We start from the raw sequence: 26,939 nt of genomic DNA, 5'->3' as shown, positions 1-26,939 counted from the left end.
AGCTCACTCGTCACCATAGCAGCACCCACTCGTAGCACGCGCTCCAGCAGGTATATCTCACTGGTCACCCCCAAAGCCAATTCCTCCTTTGGTCGCCTTTCCTTCCAGTTCTCTGCTGCCAATGACTGTAATGAACTGCAAAAATCACTGAAGCTGGAGACTCATATCTCCCTCACTAGCTTTAAGCACCAGCTGTCAGAGCAGCTCACAGATCACTGCACCTGTACATGGCTCATCTGTAAACAGCCCATCTATCTACCTCATCCCCATACTGTTTTTATTTATTTATCAGGCTCCTTTGTACCCCAGTATCTCTACTTGCACATTCATCTTCTGCACATCTACCATTCCAGTGTTTAATTGCTATATTGTACTTACTTCGCCACCATGGCCTATTTATTGCCTTAACTCCCTTATCTTATCTCATTTGCACTCTGTATATAGACTTTTTGTTTTCTTTTTTTACTGTATTATTGACTGTATGTTTTGTTTATTCCATGTGTAACTCTGTTGTTGTATGTGTCGAATTGCTATGCTTTATCTTGGCAAGGTCGCAGTTGCAAATGAGAACTTGTTCTCAACTAGCCTACCTGGTTAAATAAGGTGAAATAAAAAATAAAATAAAAAACAACAGTGGGGGAGTGCCAATATGGAGGCATGCAGGCTTCAACACAACGCCCCATATTAGTCATCTAATGTATATCTAAATCATTGTTGGAACATGATTATGTCATGCTTATGCAGCGTTCAAAACAACTGGGAACTTGAAAAAATACGAGGTCAAATCATGACGTCAGTGATCTTCAGGTGGGAAAGTCGGAGCTCTAGAAAGAGGTCCGAGTTCAAATCAAGTTCCCAGTTGTTTTGAACGTACTGAAGTCGGATATCAGAGATTTCCGAGTTCCCAGTTGTATTGAACTCGATGGAAACATGAAATGCCTATACAATTTTATAAATGCCGACAGACAACTTGTTTGTTCGACATGGTGGGATATTTCTGTGGTTGGAAAATGAATTATGCGAGAAATGACAGTGGAAAACCTTTATGCCCAAATATTGATATAAGAACCATCATATCGAAATAAACTTATGTTGTGTGGTCGTCCCACTACAACTCGGGAAATCATGTTGTTTATTAGGCTACATATAAAATAAGTTATGATGAACCGGGTGGTGAATGTGCCAGGTGATGAGCTTGATGCTCCTTTCCAATAAATATTGAGGATATTATTCCCGGTGACATGATGATCGATGCTTGGCTGCTGTTTGACAACAACAAATAATCTCATAATGTAGATAGCCTACACACACTATATCTGCAAACTGTTGGCTAGAGCACATGCACCCTCAACCCCAAACTACTTCCCCCGGCTATGGTGCCAAGACCAGAGTGGGCACATTTGCAAAATAACGCAACAGTATTTGTGACAAAACCATCGGTAGATTTGAAAATGCGATGGAAACTCATTTAACTTGTATTTTTCATTCGGTACATGGGAATCACACACAGCCTTTTATCCGCAAAAAAGTAAGTTTGATGGAAACACATCTCTGGTGGGAAAATACACATTGTTTTATGTAGATTTAATAATATTTGCATGAAAATCTGTCGCATAATGGATGAAAACTTAGCTACTGACACTCACTCAATTAGCCCATGTCAGCAAAAATGTTTTAGCTGGCTAGACAAATTTACCAATCTATCTAAACTTGTAGTAATCATGATCGAATTACCGACCGGGTAGCCCCCATTTATTTTGTTAGTCACTCTCAAAACTGCAAATATTTCTCTCCGGTCTCCACACTATGGCAAAATGTGTAGAATTGTGCAGGTTAGGGTTTTTCGTCGTGAATCTTGTTCTTGAGGCAGCTCTGCAGAGTGGTCAATGGCTGGAACAGCCACAAAGTCATACATTTTAAATCTAACCCTAACCCTAACATTTACCTTAACCACACTGCTAACACTAATGCCTAATTCTAAACTTAAATGAAGACTAAAAAGCAACAACAACAGAAAACATGATTTTTTTAAAGTATTGCCCATTTTGATTTTGTAGCTGGCTTATTTTGTGGAAATTGCTCAGTTCTGCCTCCAGGACAACTTATCCCAATAAACATCAACCGGACATACTTGCAAGAAATTAGCTGTAAGACTGCAATTTTTCTTTCTGCCCCATGGCAAAATGAGTAGAATTGCATGAAATTAGTTAGAATATTGCAAAATCTCCTCTCCTCCCCATGGAAAAATGGAATTGAACTCTAAAACTGTATTTTTTTCTATCCGTTGTCAAGAGCGAGAGGGGGGCAGCTAAATGTATTTGCTTACTTGCTTAAGGCCCCCAAAAGGCTACGGCCAGCTGCAACTGCCTGTGCGGGTATGGATGTGGGTATTGCAGACCCCTATAAAGTTACCCATTCCTTGTCTAGAGTCTGTATTGCATGTCTTAACGTCATGCAGGAGAGAGGCAGCCATGAGGATACCCAGAACAGACAGGCAGAGAGAGAGAGGCCACAAACAAACGGGTAAGATAGTGAGAAGTGCCTCTCCAAGCTCATAGAGTTGATGGTCTGTCATAGTGTGACTCAATTGCAATGATCAAATCGCATTTTATTTGTCACATGGGGGGGAGCCTTTTGGACCTAGACTCGTCGCTCAGGTACCACTTGCCGTGCGGTAGCAGAGAAAACAAAAAATCATATATGATCTCTGATGAAATGATAGCAGCTTAAGTGTAGAGGGTGTATTGCATGTGTTAACTTCATGCAGGAGAGAGGCAGCCATGAGGATATTTTATTTTGGATAATTTTGTACAGTGGAGATCGATTTTTTTTATTACAATAGTTTTTAACTGTGTATGTTGCTGGTTATTATTACACTATAATAACTGTAGTATATGTTGAACAAATGATGTTGTTTCAAACCATACAGTATGTAGAGCAGTAGTAGTAACAACCTGACATATAGGGGAAGTGAGAAAAATAGTACAAAATGGCTGTTTAATTGAATATATCCACATTAACAGTCACACTGGTATTCAGTATAGTATGAATGGCCATGGCCCTACGACTGATTGGCCATTTGTCTTTTCTCAAGTCACTAGAAATTAGCATTAGAAAAATGCCCCTGGCTACTTCTCCAATGTTTCTCTTTTTTATTTGTTGCTAATAATGGTGAAGGTGCATAAAAATTGAGGAATTCATATATGACATCAGTGTTTGAGCACTATCCACATACTTTTAAAACTATGGTTCAATGTGGCTATAAATCAGAACAATCTACGTTTTAATGTTTTCTAATTGCCGATGTCTTGGAGCAAGAATTGGGATAATGTATACCGTGCTAATGTCAATACAAAAAAAATGGTACACTGTACAATACAACTTATTAAATAAGTCGTTTGTGGTAAGTACAGGCCACCATCTTTATGCACTTTCGGCAATGTTTGCAACGTTGTTGGCAACATGTGTAACCACCAGCATACAAAATATGTATGACGCAACATATTATTTTGATGCTAGGTGTCCTACCCGTTGCCAATTCTTCTAGAAGAGTAGCTCTAGAAATATAATGATGGCCCAAAAACTCAGTTGTATTCATTGATTAATTCATACATTTATTATTTGGTCAAATCTGCCTTTGAAGTGATCTTTCAAGTGTTTATATTCACAAAGGCACTATCTTTGGCCACGAATAGTACGTCACGCAGGACCCTTATTTCTGTGAGCGGATTTCAAATTTCAAAACAAACCACGCCTTGTCTGTCAGTTTAGTGAAACGATTTGTTTCATAAAACTTCATATAGGTATTTTGAACTGTAACAGCTTACTAGTTTAATTGCATGCACGCTTTTTGTTTTTAATTACTCTCAGGATGTATTCCCCTTGAAAAGTTGCAAAAGTCTACGCTAACGTTAGCTGCTAGTAGCTGCCAACTATGGATGCAGATGGGAAGGTATCCGATATTCCAAAACCTGCCTCAATCGAAGACTTCGTTGTTTTGAAGCCCATCAGCCGCGGTGCCTTTGGAAAGGTTTACCTTGCACGGAAGAAAAGCAATGCACGCTTATATGCAATCAAGGCAAGTGATCAACATTTTACCACTGCTATGCATCTGCTCGACAGCATTTATAATTTTAAGTGGGGTGAACCGTCAGTAACAGATGTTAATGTAAAGGAGTTGGAAAGCATTTAAGCTTTTTACATTTTATTTACCTAACTTACATTGACCTTTGAGGATAATAACACTTTACTGGCTATTCACTTTCCTCCAGGTGGTGAAGAAAGCAGACATGCGTGACAAAAATATGGCAGATCAAATGAAGGCAGAGAGGGACGCATTGGCCCTCAGCAAAAGTCCCTTTGTCGTGCACCTCTTCTACTGTCTCCAAACAGCAACAAAAGTGTATTTGGTATGTGGTCCCAAAAAATACAAATGACAACAGTGAGTGAGGCATGTCCCTAACCTGACTTTGGTATATTGCCTCTGTACATGTTTATCCACAGGTGATGGAATACCTTATTGGAGGGGATGTGAAATCACTTCTTCACATCTACGGGTATTTTGATGAGGACATGTCAGTGAAATACATTTCAGAGGTGGCACGTGCTTTAGACTACCTCCATCGCCATGGAATCACCCACAGGTACTTTTATGACTACTCCTCTTCAAAATATTTGTGTTTATTTCACATTTTAGTATAATTGAGATTTGTATTGTGTTCAATCTTTTAGGGACCTAAAGCCGGACAATATGCTTGTGTCTAATGAAGGCCACATTAAGCTTACAGACTTTGGCCTCTCCAAAGTCAAGCTTGACAGAGGTATGGGCACTATAGCTTACACTTAATTCATGAATCCATCTACATCACCATCTGCTTGCAGGCTTTTGTTGTGTTTTACATTTTAATTCCTTTTCCTCCCAGAATTGAGTCTTGCCGATATCTTGACAACCCCATCTTTGGCAATGCCTAAACAAGATTATTTCCGCACCCCTGGTCAAGTCCTGTCTTTGATCAGCTCTCTTGGACTTGTGAGTAAAGTTAATTGTATTCAAGTATGTATTCATTTAGAATACATCAGTAATGATAATACGTGTGATATGATTGGTTTGTGCAGATACAGTACATTGTTTCCTGTTGCCAGATTCAATATTTATTCTGTGCTCTCATCAAACACAGAACACACCAGCAGTGGAGGGCAAGCGGCACAGCAGTGGCTCGGCTGTGTTTAGCCCTATGTCATGTGGGAAAATTGAACAGCGGAAAAACTCGCTCAGTTCACCCTTGAGGAGACAGAAGGAATACCTGCGTTCCCCTGTCTGCCTTAGCTGGACTTTGGGTATGTCTCTTCAATTCTACCTCAGTAAACCACCCTGTGTTTCAGGTTCATTTTTATCTATAGAGGGCAGACTGGTCAGATATATAGTCAAACCTGTCCTGAGGAGAAAGTGGATTCTGTTCCCTCAAACTGGTTCTAATCAGTCTTTGTTTTGTTTTTTCAGGACCCAACAACTGTGTGTTCAGCCCATATGCTTTGGCCAAGAGCCTGACTCCCAGGCTGCTCAAGTCCAGGAGGAGGTTTGACACCATGAGCCCAGGCGGCAGCCAATCATGCATCTTCCCCTCCACCACTGACTCTGAGGGAGGTGTCAGCCCACTATGGGAGCTGGAGAAGGTCAGAAGCCAACAACATTTCTCTTTCAAATATCTGTATTTGTGAGTCATTGGTTTATTAGAAGATATGCATGTTATTGTTGTATTCCTTTTCAAGAAGGAGATTGAGAACGTGCCGTACCTATATGGTAGGAATGCCAGTGGACAAACGGGCGAAAAGGTGACCTCTGATATGAGGATGCTGGGCCAGGGCTCTGCCCTGGCATCGTTGGACAACTTGGACCTACGTGGACAGCTCCACCAAGAACCCAGTACTGGAGAACTGTCCAGGAAGGCCAAACAGGAACCCCATGCTGGAAACAGGCTTCAGTTTAACGGGGTGGAGCAATCTGCCCCACCCAAGAGGCCTGAACTCTCTCAACCAATCAAAGGAAATGTTTCTGGAGCTGAAAGTATCTGTGCCACCAAAGGGAAACCAATGGAAGTCCAGTCTGGGGTAACCTCAGCAGTAAAGAGAGGGTTTGAGGAGGTGGAGAAAAGTCCTGAGCAGTTGGAATCGCTTTCCAAGAAGAGAGACTCGGAGTACCAGAGGTGTTCTGGGGTCCCAGAAGAGACTTTGAAGTATCGTACTGGTCTGACCGGGGTGTTTGCCAATGTTAATTTGGAGGAGTTTGGATCTGAGGGTCAAGGGACTGCTAAAGGACAGGTTCCCAAACGCTCCAGTCCCATTACTGTGACTAAAAACCTCCTGTGTGAGTTGGATGACCTAGCAGAGGGGGTCTTTGTTGAGGGCAGGTCTTTTGGTGAATCCCATGAGCTGAGCAGGAGCCTGAGCATTGACTCTGAGGGGTCGGTTCATGAAATGTCCATCAATGTCAACAGCCCAACCTCAAAGTGGTCGACTCAAAGTGCCAAAGAAGGGCATTCGGCATTGTTAGAGCTAAACGACAGCGAAATATCACCCAGTACCCCACTGCCACCTCAGCCACCCACCTTGGCTAGTATAGGAACAGCAAAGCCGGGCAACATGCTCACCCTGCGAGGAGGCGTATCCAAACGCTCCTTCCTTGACAGAGTCCCCGAGCTGGACCCCAGCGTGGCCAAGTCACCCTCGTTCCTCAAGCCCAGGAACGTGGTGGCCTTCCGGAGCTACTGCAGCTCCATCAACCGCTCCAACATGTCGTGGAACTCACGCCTCAGCCTGGGCTCAGTGGAGGCCATGGATATGGCTACCTCAGCCTCCTACCACAGTATGCCTGCTGCCGTCACACCAGTCCAGAAGAGACCCAACTCCAACAGCTCCTTCTATCAGGTAGATATACTGAGTCGAGGCTCAGGGGTGGTGGCTACTGGGCTACGTTCAAATGTATGACCTGAATATAGCTTTTTTTGGTTTGTTCAGGGAACCTACATTACATGACACTGTTTTATCGCAGTTATTTATTCATTTGTTTTCTAATTTCAGACCCCACAGCCTATGTCAACATCCCACACTCCATTCAGGACCCCCAAGAGTGTCCGACGTGCTCCGGTACCTGTGGAGGGAGCACCGATTTTAGGCACCCCAGACTACCTAGCCCCAGAGCTGCTATTGGGGAAACCACATGGTAAGAGATGACACTGGGGTGGGTGCCAGTGGGGGGGGGGGGAGAAATTCAAAATATTTCTGTATGCATGTTGGTATAATTGCTGTCATCTTCACAACTTTACATGTAGGTATAAATAAATGCCTGTTGAGAAATCAAGTTCAGCCATTTTAACAGCCATTATTTTTTTAGTTTCAGGATATCTTAATTGTGGTAAGTTGATCGTAACCTTGCTAACTGCCAGGGAAATGCATGTGCTCTCAGTTTCCCTGCATTCACTGTCTAGTACCAGAGGAAATGGCTGCCTGATTCAATATTACGTGGATAGGTTGCAAAATGCTGGTTCTGATTCCCCATTGTAATTGCTGCTTCTGGCCCCTTGTATTGGGTTGGTGTGGACCCATGTTGGGATTAAATTGAGGGAAATTCTAATGGGAAGCCAATTTTAAAGGCATGGTTTTGAAGAGTCTAAGGAAAGTCATATGTCAGAGTGGAGGACTAACATTGGTGACTTTCAGATGGGCCCTATTATAAAGGCATATTTTCAAGCTGATGAAATCTGTCATGTTAATAACATTGGTATGGGTTTTGTCCTGGAATATGATGTTTGGTGCCAAGGTGTGGATCTAATGTTGGAATGAATTTGTAAGAAGAAATATTGGTTTAGATTGCAATAAATGACATTATCTTACAAATTGTAAACAATTATTTAGGACTTAATGTTAGCAAGCAATACACAATTTCAACATCGTCCACAATCATTCAATCGCATGAATTGAGAAGTGTGTGTGTGGATCTGACAATTATCCCAAATTTTACATTGAAACATTGAGCCTAATGTTGTCCGATTTGTCTAACTCAGTTCCTGCTTCCACCGCTGTAGAATAGAGGCACAGCCTAACAGGAAAATGCAGTGACACTACAGTACTGGTACCTAAGAAAAGTGACTCTGTTCCCCCTTCAGACTACATGGTGGACTGGTGGGCCTTGGGCGTGTGTCTGTTTGAGTTCCTCACCGGTGTTCCCCCCTTCAATGACGAAACCCCTCAGCTTGTCTTCCAGAATATTCTCAACAGAGGTAGATATCAGCAGCTGCCATGGCTGTTTATTGCATCTGTTATCAGTGTGACACGAAGGCCTTTACGGCAAAGTAAAATCATGCATTTCAAAGTGTTTTATATCACCAATATTGTTTATCTCAGATATCCCATGGCCTGATGGTGATGAGGAGCTGTCCCACAATTCCCGGAGTGCCATAGAGATCTTACTCACCATGGATATGAACAAACGGGCTGGCCTCAAAGGTAAGGTTTTCTTTGGCCAATTTAAATGCAGTTCAGTGTAACACCATTTCATGGATGCCATTCTGATTGATAGTTCAATGTTTTTGCTACAACCATATATTTTTTCTGCATCAGAACTGAAGAGCCACGCTCTCTTTGCGGGGTTGGACTGGGATAACCTTCAGAACCAGACCATGCCCTTCATCCCCCAGCCGGAGGACGAAACAGACACGTCATACTTTGATGCTAGAAACACTGCCCAGCACCTAGTCATGTCTGGATTCAGTCTGTAGGTTTGTACACCAGCGTTTGGGGTGAATTCCAGTCTATTCAGGAAGTACACTGAAATTCCAATTCCTTTTATGCTTTTCATTTGGTCAAATTTGGAATTGAGTTTACTTTCTAAATTGAAATGGAATTGACCCCACCCTGTCGTACACCGACTGTTCCTCACTATGCTGTCCTCTATCCCTCATCCTCTACCATGCATCACTGCAGTGTTTTCCCAACTGTTATGTAGGCTGGGCAGGTCCCCTCTTGAGTTTTGTTTTAGGGTTCTAGTTGGTTAAGAAAAAAAATAGGATTAATATATCTAAATCTTTGTGTGTGAGTTGTTGAATATTTGTACTGTCTGTCAACTTAGGCATAACTGTATTTTTATATCATGTAGCACCATGTTTCACTGCTCTTTTATGCTCCTGCCATTTGTGAAGTGACCACTATGATTGATTTCATCATCATGTAGGTCACACACTACATCTGTATGGATACTCTATACAAAATAGTTTTATTTCTTGTATGATCTTTTTAAACTTTTTTTTTTTTTTTTACATGTTCGTATGAGGAAAAAGGTACAAATTAAAATGGATGTTGTGAAGTGATTGCTATTTTTTTTCTCTCTTCTTCCCATGATACACGAAGAAGAACCAAAACATTTGAGTGGTTGGATCTTGTGTGTTGTGAACCTTCATAAGAGGAATTTGTTTTCAGTCAAACAGATAAAAATGCTTTATTAACTTTTCGTGCCTTGGACGACAGATCACATGTAAACAACCATCTACCCCCTAAGGCAGAAAATGTGAGCGCTTTAGATTCATATTTAGTAGAAAATGTATTATTTAACAAATCAATGGCTCTGAAAAGAGCATCAGCTCTACTGCCAATGTAAATCTTATGTATATTATTTTGATATAGATTCATATAGTATATTAGAATGCAATTAAAATATTGCATTACTCTGGACTGTACAGCTATTTTTAAACAATGTATACTACATGAACCAATTCAACTTAAAAAAAAAAAAATCTAACAGATTTAAAACTCAGTATTAAAAACAGACGCCATACATAACCATCTTCAGTCGGACCAAATTTACACATCACAATATACTTTGCTACATTGAAACATAAGAATATTGCTATTAAAAGCCCAGTAAAAAAAAAAAAAATCTGTAAAAAATGTGATTTTCCTGTGTTTTATATTTCCACACTGAGGTTGGAATAATACTGTGAACATTATGATAATGCCCTTTCAGTGTAAGAGCTGTTTGAAAAGACTGCCTGAAATTACAGCCTGTTTTGGTGGGATGGAGGTTTGGCCTGCCTGATAACGTCACCTGATGCTAAATTAGTTACTAGACCAATAAGAAAGTTCCAAACCTCTGCCAATAACAGCAAATGTTCAGTTTCCCCAGACCACTCCCCCCAGACAGCCCTAGGAAAATTCTTGCTTGAGAAATTGCTCTTTGCTAAGAAGCAAGTTTTGGTTTATTTTTTTTTACCATTTTAATTGAATACAATCACAGTAAGGTACTTAATTGTTACCCATAAATTACTTTATATTGAGAAACACAGCTGCATTGGACCTTTAAAGAAAGTGAGAAAGACAGATCTTATGATTGGTTCGAAACCGTACAGTTTAGAGCGGTGTTTCTCAAATCCAGTCCCCGAGTACCCCCAACAGCACACGTTGTAGCCCCGGACAAACTCACCTGATTCAACTCATTGAGCGCTTGATGATTAGTTGATGAGTTTAATCAGGTGTGCTTGGCTACAACACAAACGTGTGCTGTTGCCAGTACTCGACAACTGGAGTTAGAAAACACTGCCTTAGAGAAGAAAGCACTGAATGTTCGGTGTGAAAAATCCTCATTATACAGCTTTTCACTGCCATAAACAAGGTGTGGGATGGATTGGCCTACATTTTGTGTCCAATGAGCATTTCTCATCCAGCTGGTTCTCTTATATTTTTTTTTAAAGAATCTAGTCCAATGTTGAGATGTTTTACTTGAGAGTGAACAGAACTACAATACCCCAGAACCGTAGCGTATACGGCTCTGCAATACCCCATATACCTTACATTGGCGAGGCACTTGATTGTGGGTTGATGAAATTAAGAAAATACACAAGCTATGTGTATAAAAACATGATCAGATATGAAGTATGTTACTAAATATGAACCCTTCACATCCTAGAAAAAACATTTAGCAGTCATGTACAACCTAACTTAATGTACAACAACCAGGTTAACCAAAAACTAGACAACGCCTTAATTTTCATTTCATGTTATTAGAAATAATACATTTTCAGAATTAAATGTACCTTTCAAAGAATACATCATTATATATACACTTTATCTACCTACAGTTATCACGATATATTAGCAGCATTGCCTAAGAAATTATGATATATGGCCTATGGTTTATATTGCAGTATGTCCATGGCAGGCATTTGCAGGACAAGTTAGATAAAATAGTTCTTATAATGCCCATAAGATGTACGGCATACTTGCAATAAAAGAAAGAAACTATTGTGATCTATCTATGAACAATGCCATAATCAACATACACAAACAATAACTTTCCCCTCCCAAGTTAAATCCTAGTAATTTCTTAAGAGCAAAATAATTACTAATGTAGTAAAGTAATTGTAGCCTATCATCTCAAAAAAAGCTTGCATGATTACAAGCTGTGGTTCAATACATTCACATTTCTCTTTGATTTCAATTCTAGTGCTTGTGGCTTGCGAGGCTTCCACCACTCACTACTCCTAGTGCAATCTTCATAGCGCAAAAGCTAGAGTTACGGAGGTGTGGGGGAAAGCATAAGGGAGGCGACGGTCTTTAACAAACCAAAGACTGTTGAGAGTCTTCTCTTTGTCGCTTTGTGTGTTTGGGCTGGGAGATTTTTCAATTGATTCGTCTGATAGTGGGGACAAGAAAACATTCTTACTAAAACATTCTTACTAAGTACAAAATAGATTAGCTACAGTATCCACATATAGAGACTATCAGAGGCAGAATCATGAATGGATTGAACAACTAACATAAATGTAACAAAATGTCTCAATTTACACAAAAATACAATTGACTTAGTTATTTTAGAATATCCCCATCTTGCTATACAATTACCTTCTCCTACGTTGAAGATATCGGCGGATAAGCCACTGCACCACAAATGGCCACGCAACAGCAAAGGCTACAGTGCTGGGAGACACGTCGAAAGGCCACCAGGATGGTTTCTAGAGGACAGAGGATAAATAAAAAGTGATCGAACAGAAGGTCACAATATCCCTAAAACCAAAGGAACCTATATTCTGAATCTAAATATGTGTGATTAGACAGAAAACTAGGAAAATACAAAAGGTCATCTTCAGTCTATGACGATGCGAGTCCAAATGAAACATTGACAGAGCGTAAAGGCAGCGCACCGTACTATTCTTCTTTGCCAGGGGTGATGATGGGTATGGTTGAGCCGATGACCTTGCCTAGAGAACATGTACAAAGAGAGAAGGTGCAAAACAAATGAGTACTTATAACATACATAAATAGTTACAGTCCATCTTAAAGTCATGAACCAAAATCCTGAAGTATTAAGAATGAATACAAAATATTGAGGTGTTTGAGTACTGCATAACTGCATGTTTGCTATTAGATACTCTTTCCACAGTAGTCACTATCAACAGGCTAAGTAATATACTTTAATTGCTAAATGTGGGTCTCTGACCTGGGATGCAGTGAGGGCCTCCAGTGTGTGCAGTCTCTCCAGGACACGTTGCATGTCTTCCTGCAGTCTGGCCAGCGCCACTACGATCTGCTCATTCAGACTGCCTCCTGGTGTCCCCGGTCCCCCCCACCGCTCCCCGTCCCCCCCGCTACCCTGCAAGGGCTTCTGGGCACCTGGACTGTGCCCTGAAGACCTAGAACCTATAACACACGCAAACACAAAAAAGCGGTGTAAACACTGACATACACTTGTAGGTAAATCGAGAAGTAAGACAGGGCCTAAACACACACCTTACCTCGTTCTCTCCTGACCAGGGAGCTATTGGGCCTGTCTGTATTCAGTCTTTGTCTCTGAGAGGCCCCTCCACTAGTCTCCCCATCCTCCGCGCCACACTGGATGCCCGCCACACTGGCCCCTCCACTAGTCTCCCCATGCTCCTCATCCAGCTCCAGACAGCGGTCAGTTTGTGCCTCAGAGCCCTGGACCAAAACACACATACATGAGGATTTGGAAATGCTCCATGTACATGGAGTGTGTACTTGCATTGTCTGTACACCGTGCTTGTGCCCTCTGATTCATAGTAGTTGTGTTAAATGCGGGAAGACACATTTCGGTTGAATACATTCAGTTGTGTAATTGACTAGGTGTCCCCTTTGCTTCTTACCTGTTCCAGGCCAAACTGGTCCATGGAGTCGCAGTAGACCTCGCTGTCTGAGTCACTGGCCGCGCGATAGGGCCTGAATACATCCGGGTCGAGATCTATGGGAACAAATAGTAACCCGTCCCATACAGGTCAGGTCAGATTCTTAGACATATGGGAACCTTCCCTCAGGGAGAAGTTTGTGCTAGTTTGGCCTGGAACAGACTGATTAAGAAGCAACACAAATGCAACCATTGCAGAGGCCTGTGCTCCATTTCACATCATATTGTGTGTTCCACATTCCAAATGCATTCTTTCTCCTTTCTCAAGGTGATCACTAATTTGATGTAATGAGTTGGTGAGAGGTGAAAGTAATAGAAACACAACTGACCCTAGACCAGCTTTTAGGAGCATAATGTAATGGCAATCCATCAGAGCAGGGAGTCTGTGGCTGTTCCTAGGGAAATGCTGAGTTGCAACAGCTCTGGGAGTAAAGCTGAGTAGCTTATCAGATCACATGGCCAAGGATCCATGAGAACAACCGCCCAGTGTGGGCAGGCAGGGTGCTAATCTACAGAGGACTGACTATCCATCTTTAAACCTTTTATGGACATCTGGTTAATGGTGGATCTGGGTTAGGCCTATAAGGGCTGATTCTTGTTGAAACGAGCAATGTTGATATTCTGCATAGTGGATATCAATGGCAATTGTGAATTGTATCCAATTTCAATACTCAGTTCTGTTATAAAAGAAAGCTATTATATTAGGCCTAGAGTTAAGTCTGTATATCTATGGTATACGTTACAACAATACACAAATGTAATATCCATCATGCAACCAGATTTGTTAGTTTCTATCTTTTTCTATGGTGCCCGAAATACCTATTGGTTACCACAGGGAAAGAGCTTCTACCTTTTTGTGTTTACAACAAATAAAAAGTAATGTTAGTGTAAAGCGAAATTTACTATTAACAATCTGGCGGCCATGGATAAGAGACTTACGGCCCAGGGGCATAGGGAACTCAAACCGTCGACGATGGCAATGTAGGAACAACATTCCAAGGCAGTTAACCCCCAAAAACAACTGCTCCCCTGGCGCTGATGACAGGGACATCGAATAAGGCAACCCCCGCACCTCTCTGATTCAGAGGTTAAACGTGAATGACACATTTCGGGTGAATCCATTCAGTTGTGCAACTGACTAGGTATTTCCTTTCCCTTTCCCTCCACCAAGGTGCACGTTTTGGTTTTTCCCCCTAGCACTACACAGCTGATTCAAATAATCAACTCATCAAGCTTTGGTTATTTGAATGCTGTGTAGTGCTAGGGAAAAAACCAAAACATGCACCCAGAAGGGGCCCCAGGACCAAGTTTAGGAAACCCTACCCTTCACTACAGTATGTCACTGTTGTCCAGGGCTCTCCAACCATGATCCTGGAGAGCTAGCCTCCTGTAGATTTTAACTTCAACCCCAGTTATAACTAACCTGATTTAGCTTATCAACCAGCTCATTTTTAGAATCAGGTGCGTTAGATTAGGGTTGGAGCCAAAAACCTACCGGAGGGTAGCTCTTCAAGAACAGGGTTGGAGATCCCTGCTGTTGTCGATGCAACTTTAACCAGTGGAACCCACCTGCGTGGTGGCCATTGACCTGGACATGGGGCTCCAAGGGCAGGGTGCTGTTGGTGAGGCGCTCCTCTGAGTCCTCACTGTTCAGGGCGGCCTTGGAGGTGTGGGTCCCATTGGGGAGGTGGCCCACCCCGTTCCACACATTACCATTGGACAGGGGTACTTTAGGTCTCCTGGATGAGCCATTTTTCTTCGGCTGTGGGGCTGAGGCTTTTTTCAATGAAAGATAAAAATAAATAAAAAATATTATTACAAGATAAACATTTCTGCTTAACGTTTTCCTTTTTTATTTATTTACATTATTTAATGTTCGACAACATATACCTTTTTTCACCTCTTTTATCTCAACAATTTCTAATTTTCCATCCTCCATCTCATCTTCCTCATCAAACTCAAACTCCTCTTCCTCCCCCTGTTCCTTCAGTGCCATGACTTTGGGCTTCGGAGGTTCAACAGCCTGTCTGGGTTGCCGTGTCTCCAAAGTGCCATTCATTTCCATTGTCCTAATGAGGCTCTTTGTGACACTTTTTGAAGGTGCTGATGTTAGCATGGTTCCAAAACCTGCGGCATAGCAACAACAGTGTTACAACGTTATTAGAACTATATGTTACTATTAGTTTAATATAGCCAAACTACAAGATATACTAGGAGATACGTTCTAATTTAGCCAAACTGTAAGATATACTAGGAGACATACTAGGAGATCAATTCTAATTTAGCCAAACTATAAGATATACTAGGAGACATACTAGGAGATAAATTCCAATTTAGCCAAACTAGGAGATATAAAGTAAAAATATATCTAAAAAAATATGAAAGAAAATGTATGTATACAGAACTACAACACCAGACATAACTAAGGGGCAGGTCATTGTGGGTAAATGATACATGTCCATACACTTGCCTTCAAGTTGCCTAGCAAACCTTGTCAAACGGGCTGAGCACATGATAGAAATGGATATGTTAAAATGGAAGACATTCCAAATAAAATAAATCAAATTCATATGAAATCAAATTAGAAAAGGTAGTGACAGTACCTGCGGACAGGTCTGACACCTGATGTATCTGCTTTTTCTCTTCCACCTGTTCGTAGAATGGGCCCAGCACCTTTAGAAGCTGCTCTACCTCATCTGTACAGGGCATGCCCTCAAGGATCTGTTGTTTAAATACGACAGCAAACACATTTAGTGTCCACTGATTGTCCTAGCGATCCTGTCTGAATGCCATTCAGACAGATTTTCATCAACAAAGTGATCTACTTCATTGAACTCAGGAAATATCAATCCTAGAATAGAATTCTATTCGCTTCCTGGATTCATCAACAATGTATTAGAATAGACGCCAACGCTGGTATGCACTTACCAGCTTCATTTCATCAACGTAAGCTGTCATAGCCTCTTCCTTGGGCATATCTCCCAGATCACTCCATGCATCCCTATGTAGACAGAACAAGATGTTTAACATAACACCTACATTAAGTGTCTCCTGGAGTACAGTGCATGCGGAAAGTATTCAGACCCCTTCACTTTTTCCACATTTTGTTACATTACAGACTGATTCTAAAATGGATAAAATATTTTTTTCCCCCTCATCAATCTACACACAATACCCCATAATGACAAAGTGAAAACAGGTTTAGACATTTTTGCAAATGTATTACAGATAAAAGCAGAAATACCTTATTTGCATTATTCAGACCCTTTGCTATGAGACTCGAAATTGAGCTCAGGTGCATCCTGTTTCCATTGATCATCCTTGAGATGTTTCTACAACTTGATTCGAGTCCACCTGTGGTAAAGTCAATTGATTGGACATGATTTGGAAAGGCACCCACCTGTCTATATAAGGTCCCACAGTTGACGGTGCATGTCAGAGGAAAAACCAAGCCATGAGATTGAAGGAATTGTCCGTAGAGCTCAGAGACAGGATTGTGTCAAGGCACAGATCTGGGGAAGGCTACCAAAACATTTCTGCAGCATTGACGGTCCACAAGAACACAGTGGCCTCCATCATTCTTAAATAGAAGAAGTTTGGAACCACCAAGACTCTTCCTAGAGCTGGTCGCCCGGCCAAACTGAGCAATCGGGGGAGAAGGGCCCGATGGTCACTCTGACAGAGCTCCAGAGTTCCTCTGTGGAGATAGGAGAACCTTTCAGAAGGACAACCATCTCTGCAGCACTCCATCAATCAGGCCTTTATGGTAGTGTGGCCAGATGGATGCCACTCCTCAGTAAAAGGCACATGACAGCCAGCTTGGAGTTTGCCAAAAGGCACCTAAAGGACTCTCAGACCATGAGAAACAAGATTCTCTGGTCTGACGAAACCAAGATGTAACTATTTGGCCTGAATGCCAAGTGTCACGTCTGGAAGAAACCTGGCACCATCCCTACAGCATAATGCTGTGGGGATGTTTTTCAGCGACAAGGACTGGGAGACTGGTCAGAATCAAGGGATAGATGAACAGAGCAAAGTACAGAGAGATCCTTGACGAAAACCTGGTTCAGAGTGCTCAGGACCTCAGACTGGGGCAAAGGCTCACATTCCAGCAGGGCAACGACACTAAGCACACAGCCAAGACAACGCAGGAGTGGCTTAGGGACACTCCTGCGTTGTCAGCCAGAGCCCAGACTTGAACCCGATCGAATATCTCTGGAGAGACCTGAAAATAGCTGTGCAGAAACGCTCCCCATCCAACCTGACAGAGCTTGAGAAGATCTGCAGAGAAGAATGGGAGAACTCCCCAAATACAGGTGTGCCAAGCTTGTAGCGTCATACCCAAGAATACTCAAGACTGTAATCACCGGCAAAGGTGCTTCAACAAAGTACTGAGTAAGGGTCTGAATGCTTATGTAAATGTAATATCTGTTTTTTATTTGAATACATTTGCAAAAATGTCTAAAAACCTGTTTTCGCTTTGTCATTATGGGGTATTGTGTGTAGATTGAGGTACATTTTTATTTATTTAATCAATTTTAGAATAAGTCTATAACGTAACAAAATGTTGGAAAGAGGAAGGGGTCTGAATATTTTCTGAATGCATATTGCCTTGGGAAAAAATGTGATACAGGTTAACATTTTGTTAAGTCATCAGTAACAGAAACTGCAATACCCAAGGATCTTGTGTATTATAATAAACTTTCTTTCCATTCTTGAACTCTCATATACATAACGGGCATAATGGACACTGAAATAGGAGCCATGGGCAGCATGTCAAGCCATTATAGTTCTGAGAGGTATACTATGAAAGGAAGCTTGATCTACTCAGGGTTTTCTAAAGCTAGCCAGCTTCACGTTCCAGTTTTATCCGTACTACGACGGTGGATAATGCTCGTCCGCCTGCTGCTAACTCTAGCGGGCTTGTAACTGCGCGTGCATGTCGCACGTGGCCAGTCGAACTCTTCATTGAGACACTGCTGAAGAATCATTACATGGGCGAGTCAGTGCCACATTTTAATTTGTGTTGAATCAAAATGAAATAAAAGTTATCTTGCCAATCCAGCAGACTATGGTGTGAAACAGGCTTTTTGAAGTGACGTCCTTATTTTATTACTTATCGTCATGCCGTCTTTGGTGTGCACGACCACCTTTTTCCCCCACTCCTATCAAAAAATAATTGTATTAAGTCATAAAAGTATTACTGTGCATTAAATTTCAAATGCATTCTATCATTACTAAATGTGATAGGTATTCGAACTTATTATACACAAAAACATTTAAAATCGGTCATCTTACTCAAAAGAAGGGGATGATGACGCAATCTTTGCAAGAGGGATGTAATCTGATTTCATTGGTCCTCACCTCGCGGCTCAGACACTTCATTCCGAATTAATGGGGTTAGCCCTGATTTAGCCTGCCTCGGAGCAGGTTACTACTGAAGGATTCATTGTCATTGAAATGTATCTGGCTAAAAAGGGAGCCACTTTTGTGGTACCGGTTATCCCGAGTTGTACTCAAAGTTGACCAAAGTTACCTCGGTAACTCCTCAAACCTGATTCCTAAATGTCATAATCATGACATTTGTTATCAGCAGAGTATCCACTTGGTCAATGACCCAGATGCACATTGAGCTAAGCAGTAGCTGGCCTGCCAACTCTACAAGTTAGGGCCGGTAAAGCAGTAATAGTATAATAGTTAACCGAGTATAAATAGCTTCAGTGTCAATCCTAAAAGAGAATTTGCTTAGTGTAGCCATCTTCTTTAACAATCTACATTGTACACAAGTAAACACTGTCAACTCCCGCCAAGTGGGTAGAAGGTGACCTGACATATCAGACAATATGTGGCAATAGGAAAGTTAACTGCAAGGACTACAATACAGAGAATAAAAATAGGACTCCAGTGCAGAATCTCTGTTGTTAGAAGACCTTATTTGACTCCTACACATAGCTGCGGGAAGTATGGGTGCGGAGGGTGCTGCAGCAACACATGAAAAATATGAATTATTATTTATTTTTTTCACAGGGGAAAAGTATGAAAATGTATGCACTCACTACTGTAAGTTGTTCTGGATAAGAGCGCCTTGCATTTCACTACACCCGCAATAAAAATCTGCTAAACATGTGTATGTGACAAATTGCATTTGATTTGAAAAGTAGTAATAAGTTGCATTTGCAAAGTATTTCAAGAAACTGGAAAACATATCAAGCAAGTATTTTTATATTCCACAAGTATTATCAGATTATTATAATTATTACATTTTTACCCCCCCTCGCAGCACCCCCACCGTCAAACTACTTCCTGCGGCTATGCTCCTACGGTTTACTTTGCATTACCATTTAACTTTTCCCACCGGATCCCAAAAGCCAGGTCTGGGTATGTTGCATGGTCCAAGTGTGGCTTGTTTGTAGTAACTGTAAAACTTGAGCATCATGTCATTGGAGGGCTGAAAGGAACCTGGAATCGATACACAAAATACATCTTACATTTGACAGGCTTTTGGAAAACTCTGTGGGGTTCACACACATTGCATTTAAATTGTAATTTCATTGTATTTTATTAGGATCTCCATTAGCTTTTGCGAAAGCAGCAGCTAATATTCCTGGGGACCACACAAAACATTACATAATACAGAAAATGAATAGACAAGAACAGTTCAAGTACAGAACTACATACATTTTTAAAAAGGCACACGTAGCCTACATATCAATACATACACACAAACTATCTAGATCAAATAGGGGAGAGGCGTTGTGCTGTGAGGTGTTGCTTTATCTGTTTTTTTAAAACAGGTTTGCTGTTAATTTGAGCAATAAGAGATGGAACGGAGTTCCATGCAATAATGTCTCAAATACTGTACGCTTTCTTAAATTTGTTCTGGATTTGGGGAATGTGAAATGACCCCTGGTGGCATGTCTTGTGGGGTAAGTGTGTGTGCAAACAATTTGGGATTTTCAACACATTAATGTTTCTTATAAAAAGAAGAAGGGATGCAGTCAGTCTCTCCTCAACTCTTAGCCACGAGAGACTGGCATGCATAATATATATATATATTGACATTTGGTTGAGTGCTGCAAGGAAGACCTAGTTAAGCTGCAGCTGGCCCAGAACAGAGTGGCACGTCTTGCTCTTCATTGTAATCAGAGGGATAATATATATATGGAGGAGGAGATGTGATGGTGTGGTGGTGCTTTGCTGTTGAGATTATATATATATATATATCAACAGCAAATATATATATTATCCCTCTGATTACAATGAAGAGCAAGACGTGCCGCTCTGTTCTGGGCCAGCTGCAGCTTAACTAGGTCTTCCTTGCAGCACTCAACCACACAACTGGACAATAATCAAGATAAGACAAAACTATAGCTTGAAGAACTTGCTTTTTGGAATATGGTTTCGAAAAAGCAGAGCATGTCTTTATTACGGACAGACCTCTCCCCATCTTTACAACCATTGAATCTATATGTTTGACCGTGACAGTTTACAATCTAAGGTAACATCAAGTAATTTAGTCTCCTCAACTTGTTGAACATCCACAGCATTCATTACCAGATTCAGCTGAGGTCTAGAACTTCTGGAATTATTTGTACCAAATTCAATGCTTCGTTTTAGAGATGTTCAGGACCAGTTTATTACTGGCCCCCCGTTCCAAAACAGACTGCAACTCTTTGTTAAGGGATTTAGTGACTTCATTAGCTGTGGTTGCTGATGTGTATATGGTTGAATCATCAGCATACATGGACACACATGGTTTGTTTAATGCCTTTGGCAGGTCATTGGTAAAAATAGAAAAGAGTAGGGTCTAGAGAGCTGGCCCTATGGTACACCACACTTTACATGCTTGATATTATAGAAGCTTCCATTAAAGAAAACCCTTTGAGTTCTATTAGATATATTGCCATATCGTGGACTCAGAGCAGAGGTTGAAAAGCCATAACACACACAGTACCTGTTAAAGGTTGGGCACACCTACTCATTCAAGGGTTTTCTTTATTTTCTACATTGTAGAATAATAGTGAAGACATCAAAAGTATGAAATAATACATATGGAATCATGTAGTGACCCAAAAAATTGTCAAACAACTCAAAATTTGTTTTATATTTTACGTTTTTCAAAGTAGCCACCCTTTGCCTTGATAACAGCTTTCCACACTCTTGGCATTCTCTCAACCAGCTTCACCTTGAATGCTTTTCCAACGGTCTTGAAGCAGTTCCCACATATGCTGAGTACTTGATGGCTGCTTTTCATTCACTCTGCGGTCCAACTCATCCCAAACCATCTCAATTGGGTTGAGGTCGGGTGATTGTGGAGGCCAGGTCATCTGATGCAACACTCCATCACTATCCTTCTTGGTCAATTAGCCCTTACTCAGCCTGGAGGTGTGTTGGGTGATTGTCCTGTTGAAAAACAAATGATAGTCCCACTAAGCGCAAACAAGATGGGATGGCGTATCGCTGCAGAATGCTGTGGTAGCCATGCTGGTTAAGTGTGACTTGAATTCTAAATAAATCACTGACACTGTCAACAGCAAAGCACCACCACATCTCCTCCTCCATGCTTCACAGTGGGAACTACACATGTAGAGATCATCCATTCACCTACTCTGCATCTAACAAAGACAGCAGTTGGAAGCAAAAATCTCAAATTTGGACTCATCAGACCAAAGGACAGATTTCCACTGGTCTAATGTCCCATTGCTCGTGTTTCTTGTCCCAAGCAAGTCTCTTCTTCATTATTGGTGTCCTTCAGATGTGGTTTCTTTGCAGCAATTCGACCATGAAGGCTTGATTCACGCAGTCTCCTCTGAACTGTTGATGTTGAGATGTGTCTGTTACTTGAACTCTGTGAAGCATTTATTTGGGCAGCAATTTCTGAGGCTGGTGACTCTAATGAATTTATCCTCTGCAGCAGAGGTAACTCTGGGTCTTCCTTTCCTCTGGCGGTCCTCATGGGAGCCAGTTTCATCATAGTGCTTGATGTTTTTTTGCGACTGAACTTGAAGAAACTTTCGAAGTTCTAGAAATTGTCTAGATTGACTGATCTTCATGTCTTAAAGTAATGATGGACTGTCGTTGCTCTTTGCTTATTTGAGGCGTTCTTGCAATTATATAGACTTGGTCTTTTACCAAATAGGGCTATCTTCTGTATACCTTGACACAGCACAACTGATTGGTTCAAAATAAATTCCACAAATTAACAAGGCACAGCTGTTAATTTAAATGCATTCCAGGGGACTACCTCATGAAGCTGGTTGAGAGAATGCCAAGAGTGTGCAAAACTATCATCAATGGCTACATTTAAAAATATCATATCTAAAATATATTGGGATTTTTTTTTTAACACTTTTCTGTTACTACATGATTCCATATGTGTCATTTCATAGTTTTGATGACTTCACTATTATTCTACAATGTAAAAAATATAGAAAAAAAACGTGCAATGAGTAGGTGTGTCCAAACCTTTGACTGGTACTGTACGTTCTCAACAACAGGTTATGATCAATAATATCAAAGTCTGCACTGAAATCTAACAGTACAACTCCCACAATCTTCTTATTATCAATTTATTTCAACCAATCATCAGTCAAGTGTCAGTGCAGTACATAATAAGTGCCCTTCTCTATAAGCATGCTGAAAGTCTGTTTTCTGAGAAATAGCATTGTATTTGGTCAAACACAATTTTTCCCAACAGTTTGCTAAGAGCTGGCAGCTAGCTGATAGGTCTGCTGTTAGAAACATTAAAGGCCGCTTTACCACTCCTGGGTAGCGGAATGACTTCCCTTCAGGCCTGAGTACAAAGACTTTCCTCCAGGCTCAGATTAAAGATAGGATAGGAGTGGCTACAGAGTCAGCTACCATCCTCAGAAGCTTTCCACCTAAGTTGTCAATGCCAGGAGGTTTGTCATTATTGACCGATAAAAATAAAAAATCCACTTCTCCCACACTAACTTTACAAAATTGAAACTTGCAATGCTTTTCTTTCATTATTTGTTTTTTTATGCATTGTAATGTAACTCAGGCTATAGAAAAGGCAAATAGACCAATTCCCAGACAGCTTTGTTGTACAGTGCATTCGAAAAGTATTCAGACCCCTTGACTTTTTTCACATTTTGTTACGTTACAACCTTTCCCCCCTTTTTTATTATCCTCAGTCTACACACAATAGCCCATAATGACAAAGCGAAAAGAACACTTATGTTTTCAGAAATGTTTGCTAATTTATAAAATAAATAAAACAGAAATACCTTATTTACGTAAGTATTCAGATCCTTTGCTGTGAGACTCGAAATTGAGCTCAGGTGCATCCTGTTTCCATTGATCATCCTTGAGATGTTTCTACAACTTGAGTGAAGTCCACCTGTGTTAGTTCAATTGATTGGACATGATTTGGAAAGGCACACACCTGCCTATATAAGGTCCCACAGTTGACAGTGCATGTCAGAGCAAAAACCAAGCCATGAGGTCGAAGGAATTGTCCATAGAGCTCCGTAGAGATCTGGGGAAGGGTACCAAAAAATGTCTGCGGCACTGAAGTTCCCCAAGAACATAGTGGCTTCCATCATTCTTAAATGGAAGATGTTTGGAACACCCAAGACACTTCCTAGAGCTGGCCGCCCGGCCAAACTGAGCAATCGGGGAGAAGGGTCTTGGTCAGGGAGGTGCCCAAAATCCCGATGAGCTCCAGAGTTCCTCTGTGATGGGAGAACCTTCCGGAAGGACAACCATCTCTGCAGCACTCCACCAATCAGTCCTTTATGGTAGATGTGCTAGATGGAAGCCACTCCTCAGGATTAGGGCTGGGCAGTATACCGTATTTTAATGATATACTGGTATTGATGCAGGATCTGTTTTTTTTTTTTTTACTTAACCTTCTATACCGGTATTTGAATGTTTGGTTTGTTAAATGTGATACGCCATGTGTAATGTCAATTTTTATAGTGTACTTAGTTACTTGAGTCATCTCTCTCCGCTCTGTGCACACAGACCTAGCCACACCCCCTGTCACTCAAGGAGCGCATTTGATGTTCCTCAACCACAAGACACTTGCCTTCAGTCTGCATGGTCAATGCAGCACATGCAGCAATGTTGATGACAACAATGCTGTTTTCACATGGCTTCTTAATATAAATCCACTAGCATTATATAATGACACTTAGTTTGTTTCTTACATCAGCAAACAGCTAGTTTGTCTAATTGTTAGCCGCTAATGCTAATAGCTAGCAAGCTAATAAATGTACTGATTAAGAGCAAACGTAGCTAGCTAATACAGCCTGATAATACCAGTGATGGTGTAGACCTAAATCAGCATGTTGTTTGTGCAACAATATGTTCTAAATCAAAGAGGAATATGCAAAGCAAGAATATGTTAGCTACATAAAATAGCTAAGAGAAAACATGCAATGTAGCCAAAGCTTATAGGGTCCCCTAGGAAACACTTATCAACACTTTAGTTCCTACCCTGTCACAATAACTCCTCCCTGGTATTTTAATTCGTTGTAATCTCAAACAACACTGTATTCAAAGTGCCCACTACTATATTCTAACTATAGAATTAGAATAGTCATTATATTTCCATGATTCCAACAGTTTTGCTCTAATTCGCAAGTCAAATCGCAATTGCAACATTTGGTTAAAAATATGTCCTAGATTATTTTCCCATATCGTGCAGCCCTACGTGGCAGTGTGGAAATTATCTCAAATGAGCAGTGGTGTAAAGTACTTAAGTAGTACTTGAAAGTATTTTTTACTTCAGTTAAAATACTTTAAAGTACTACTTAAGTCATTTTTTTTTGGTATCTGTACTTTACTATTAATATTTGACAACTTTTACTTCACTACATTCCAAAAGAAAATACTGTACTTTTACTCCATACATTTTCCCTGACACCTAAAAGTACTCGTTACATTTTGAATGCTTAGCAGGACAGGAAAATGGTCCAATTCACACACTTATCACGATAACATCCCTGGTCATCTACTGCCTCTGATCTGGAGGACTCACTAAACACAAATGCTTTATTTGTAAATTATGTCTGAATGTTGGAGTGTCCCCCTGGCTATCTATAAATAAAAAATAAAATAGTGCCATCTGGTTTGCTTAACATAATTTCAAATTCCTTATTTTTACTTTTGCTTTTGATACTTAAGTACATTTTATCAATTACATTTACTTTTGATACTTAAGTATGTTTAAAACCAAATACTTTTAGACTTTTACTCAAGTAGTATTTTACTTGGTGACTTTCACTTTTACTGTATTTTATTAACAGTATCTTTACTTTTACTCAAGTATGACATTTGGGTACTTTTTCCACCACTGCAATTGAGTGCAGGAAGTGCAGAAATGATAAAAGAATGTATGCGTTGCCACCCCAGGATCACTCACTACTCATAAAGCAAATATATCCCTTTTATTATTCAAAAACGAAAAATACCGTCCAATTAAAAGAATAAAAATACTGTGATATAATATTTAAATATTTTGGCCATATCGTCCAGCCCTAGTCAGGATCGAGGGAAAGATGGAGCAAAGTCCGAAGAGATCCTTGATCAAAACCTGCTCAGGACCTCAGACTGGGGTGAAGGTTCACCTTCCAACAGGACAACGAACCTAAGCACACAGCCAAGACAATGCAGGAGTGGCTTCGGGACAAGTCTCTGAATGTCCTTGTGTGGCCCAGCCAAAGCCCGGACTTGAACCCGGTCGGAACATCTCTGAGAGACCTGAATATAGCTGTGCAGCGACGCTCCCCATCCAACCTGACACAGCTTTAGAATAATGCTGTAATGTAACAAATTGGGTAAGAAGTCAAGGGATCTGAATACTTTCCGAATGCACTGTATGTATGCTAACTCAATTGCCTTTGCTACAATGTGGCATATAGCCTTGCCCGTAGTTAAAGCTCTTACCGTCTGGAGGCAAGCTTTGTATCACTTTGACAGCGGCGTCAAACCTCAGCTCGTACAAAGGTCTGCCATCCTCCATCTCCATCATGAACCGAAGTGTGAATTACGGTAGCGAACTCTTCAAACCTAGAGATAATCATAATTTAAATTCTACTAACAAAAGACTTGAGTTGGTTGTAGCAATATTTGTGGCTTCAGCTAGGTCATACGCCCATAATAACATTTTTCAAATAGCCATTGCAAACCGTTAACAATAACATGCAAGTTTTTCGAATATAGAATTATATATATATATATATATATATATATATACACAGCTGACTATTTGAATACAACCCCATAACTGTAGCCTAAGCAAAACCAAAGCCACCAGGAGGTTATGTCGTCTCTGAAATTTCGAGCGCTCAATGCAAGAAACAACACAAATGGTTTAAAAACATCCTTGTAAGTTGTATCTTTCTAATTAACAGGAAAAAAAACTTTGCATTGTACTTGGTAAATAAGATAAGTACGTTAGTCACTCAGCATTTAATTATCTACCTGTTTGAGACTTGCTTGGCGACCTCTCTTTATTCTTACCAGCAGAAGCCATGCACAATACAGTAATGACAGGCACTGTATGCTAAGGGAGTTGTAGTTTTCTACTGCTAAAATGGAGAGAAATATCGAAGATGGTGGATAAATAAAGATCGTTCACTCAGGCCATTGAAAATGGTCAGTTCCTGTTTACTTAAGGGGGTGGCTCTCCCATAGACACCAATGTAATATCAGCTGGGTCTGGTCTACTTAACCTCACGAAGCAAGCGTAAAAGAAACAGAAAAAAAATGTGTAAGTGGAATA

At 40.8% G+C, this 26,939-nt stretch overlaps 2 protein-coding genes across 5 annotated transcripts; one reads left to right on the top strand and one right to left on the bottom strand.

Moving 5' to 3' along the window:
* Positions 1 to 2,436: 2,436 nt before the first annotated feature.
* Positions 2,437 to 9,362, top strand: mastl (microtubule associated serine/threonine kinase-like). Of its 4 annotated transcripts, XM_014181154.3 has the most exons (14): positions 2,437 to 2,523; positions 3,871 to 4,078; positions 4,272 to 4,409; positions 4,504 to 4,643; positions 4,732 to 4,820; positions 4,923 to 5,029; positions 5,178 to 5,337; positions 5,501 to 5,673; positions 5,770 to 6,924; positions 7,078 to 7,219; positions 7,391 to 7,411; positions 8,163 to 8,276; positions 8,401 to 8,502; positions 8,617 to 9,362. In XM_014181154.3, the coding sequence occupies exons 2-14, from the start codon at positions 3,935 to 3,937 to the stop codon at positions 8,772 to 8,774; spliced, it is 2,643 nt and encodes an 880-aa protein (XP_014036629.2). In that variant the 5' UTR covers positions 2,437 to 2,523; positions 3,871 to 3,934; the 3' UTR covers positions 8,775 to 9,362. The 4 variants fall into 4 exon arrangements, with proteins under 4 accessions (XP_014036629.2, XP_014036631.2, XP_014036628.2 ...); XM_014181156.3 differs by lacking the exon at positions 2,437 to 2,523 and having other exon boundaries at positions 3,718 to 4,078; positions 5,773 to 6,924; XM_014181153.3 differs by lacking the exon at positions 2,437 to 2,523 and having other exon boundaries at positions 3,719 to 4,078.
* On the bottom strand, positions 9,286 to 26,781 carry LOC106590305 (acyl-CoA-binding domain-containing protein 5A). Its single transcript, XM_014181180.3, has 13 exons — positions 26,639 to 26,781; positions 26,102 to 26,224; positions 19,525 to 19,645; positions 16,115 to 16,187; positions 15,790 to 15,907; positions 15,077 to 15,313; positions 14,756 to 14,962; positions 13,149 to 13,243; positions 12,780 to 12,963; positions 12,485 to 12,684; positions 12,189 to 12,245; positions 11,890 to 11,999; positions 9,286 to 11,680 (listed from the first exon to the last, which is right to left on the bottom strand). The coding sequence occupies exons 2-13, from the start codon at positions 26,184 to 26,186 to the stop codon at positions 11,668 to 11,670; spliced, it is 1,500 nt and encodes a 499-aa protein (XP_014036655.3). The 5' UTR covers positions 26,187 to 26,224; positions 26,639 to 26,781; the 3' UTR covers positions 9,286 to 11,667.
* Positions 26,782 to 26,939: the final 158 nt, after the last annotated feature.

This window comes from Salmo salar, chromosome 29 (genome assembly GCF_965601325.2).
Source record: "Salmo salar chromosome 29, fSalSal1, whole genome shotgun sequence".
NCBI lineage: Eukaryota > Metazoa > Chordata > Actinopteri > Salmoniformes > Salmonidae > Salmo > Salmo salar.
This window is presented reverse-complemented; position numbering and strand designations above follow the sequence as displayed.

Excerpts from the sequence above, each read along its gene's own strand:
- mastl (XM_014181154.3), top strand. The coding sequence starts at position 3,935 with ATGGATGCAGATGGGAAGGTATCCGATATTCCAAAACCTGCCTCAATC. Across the intron at positions 4,644-4,731 it reads CGCCATGGAATCACCCACAG|GGACCTAAAGCCGGACAATA; the intron begins GTACTTTTATGA and ends TCAATCTTTTAG. Across the intron at positions 5,674-5,769 it reads CACTATGGGAGCTGGAGAAG|AAGGAGATTGAGAACGTGCC; the intron begins GTCAGAAGCCAA and ends TTCCTTTTCAAG.
- LOC106590305 (XM_014181180.3), bottom strand. The coding sequence starts at position 26,186 with ATGATGGAGATGGAGGATGGCAGACCTTTGTACGAGCTGAGGTTTGAC. Across the intron at positions 15,908-16,114 it reads ACGTTGATGAAATGAAGCTG|ATCCTTGAGGGCATGCCCTG; the intron begins GTAAGTGCATAC and ends TTTAAACAACAG. Across the intron at positions 12,000-12,188 it reads TGGCAAAGAAGAATAGTACG|AAACCATCCTGGTGGCCTTT; the intron begins GTGCGCTGCCTT and ends TCTGTCCTCTAG.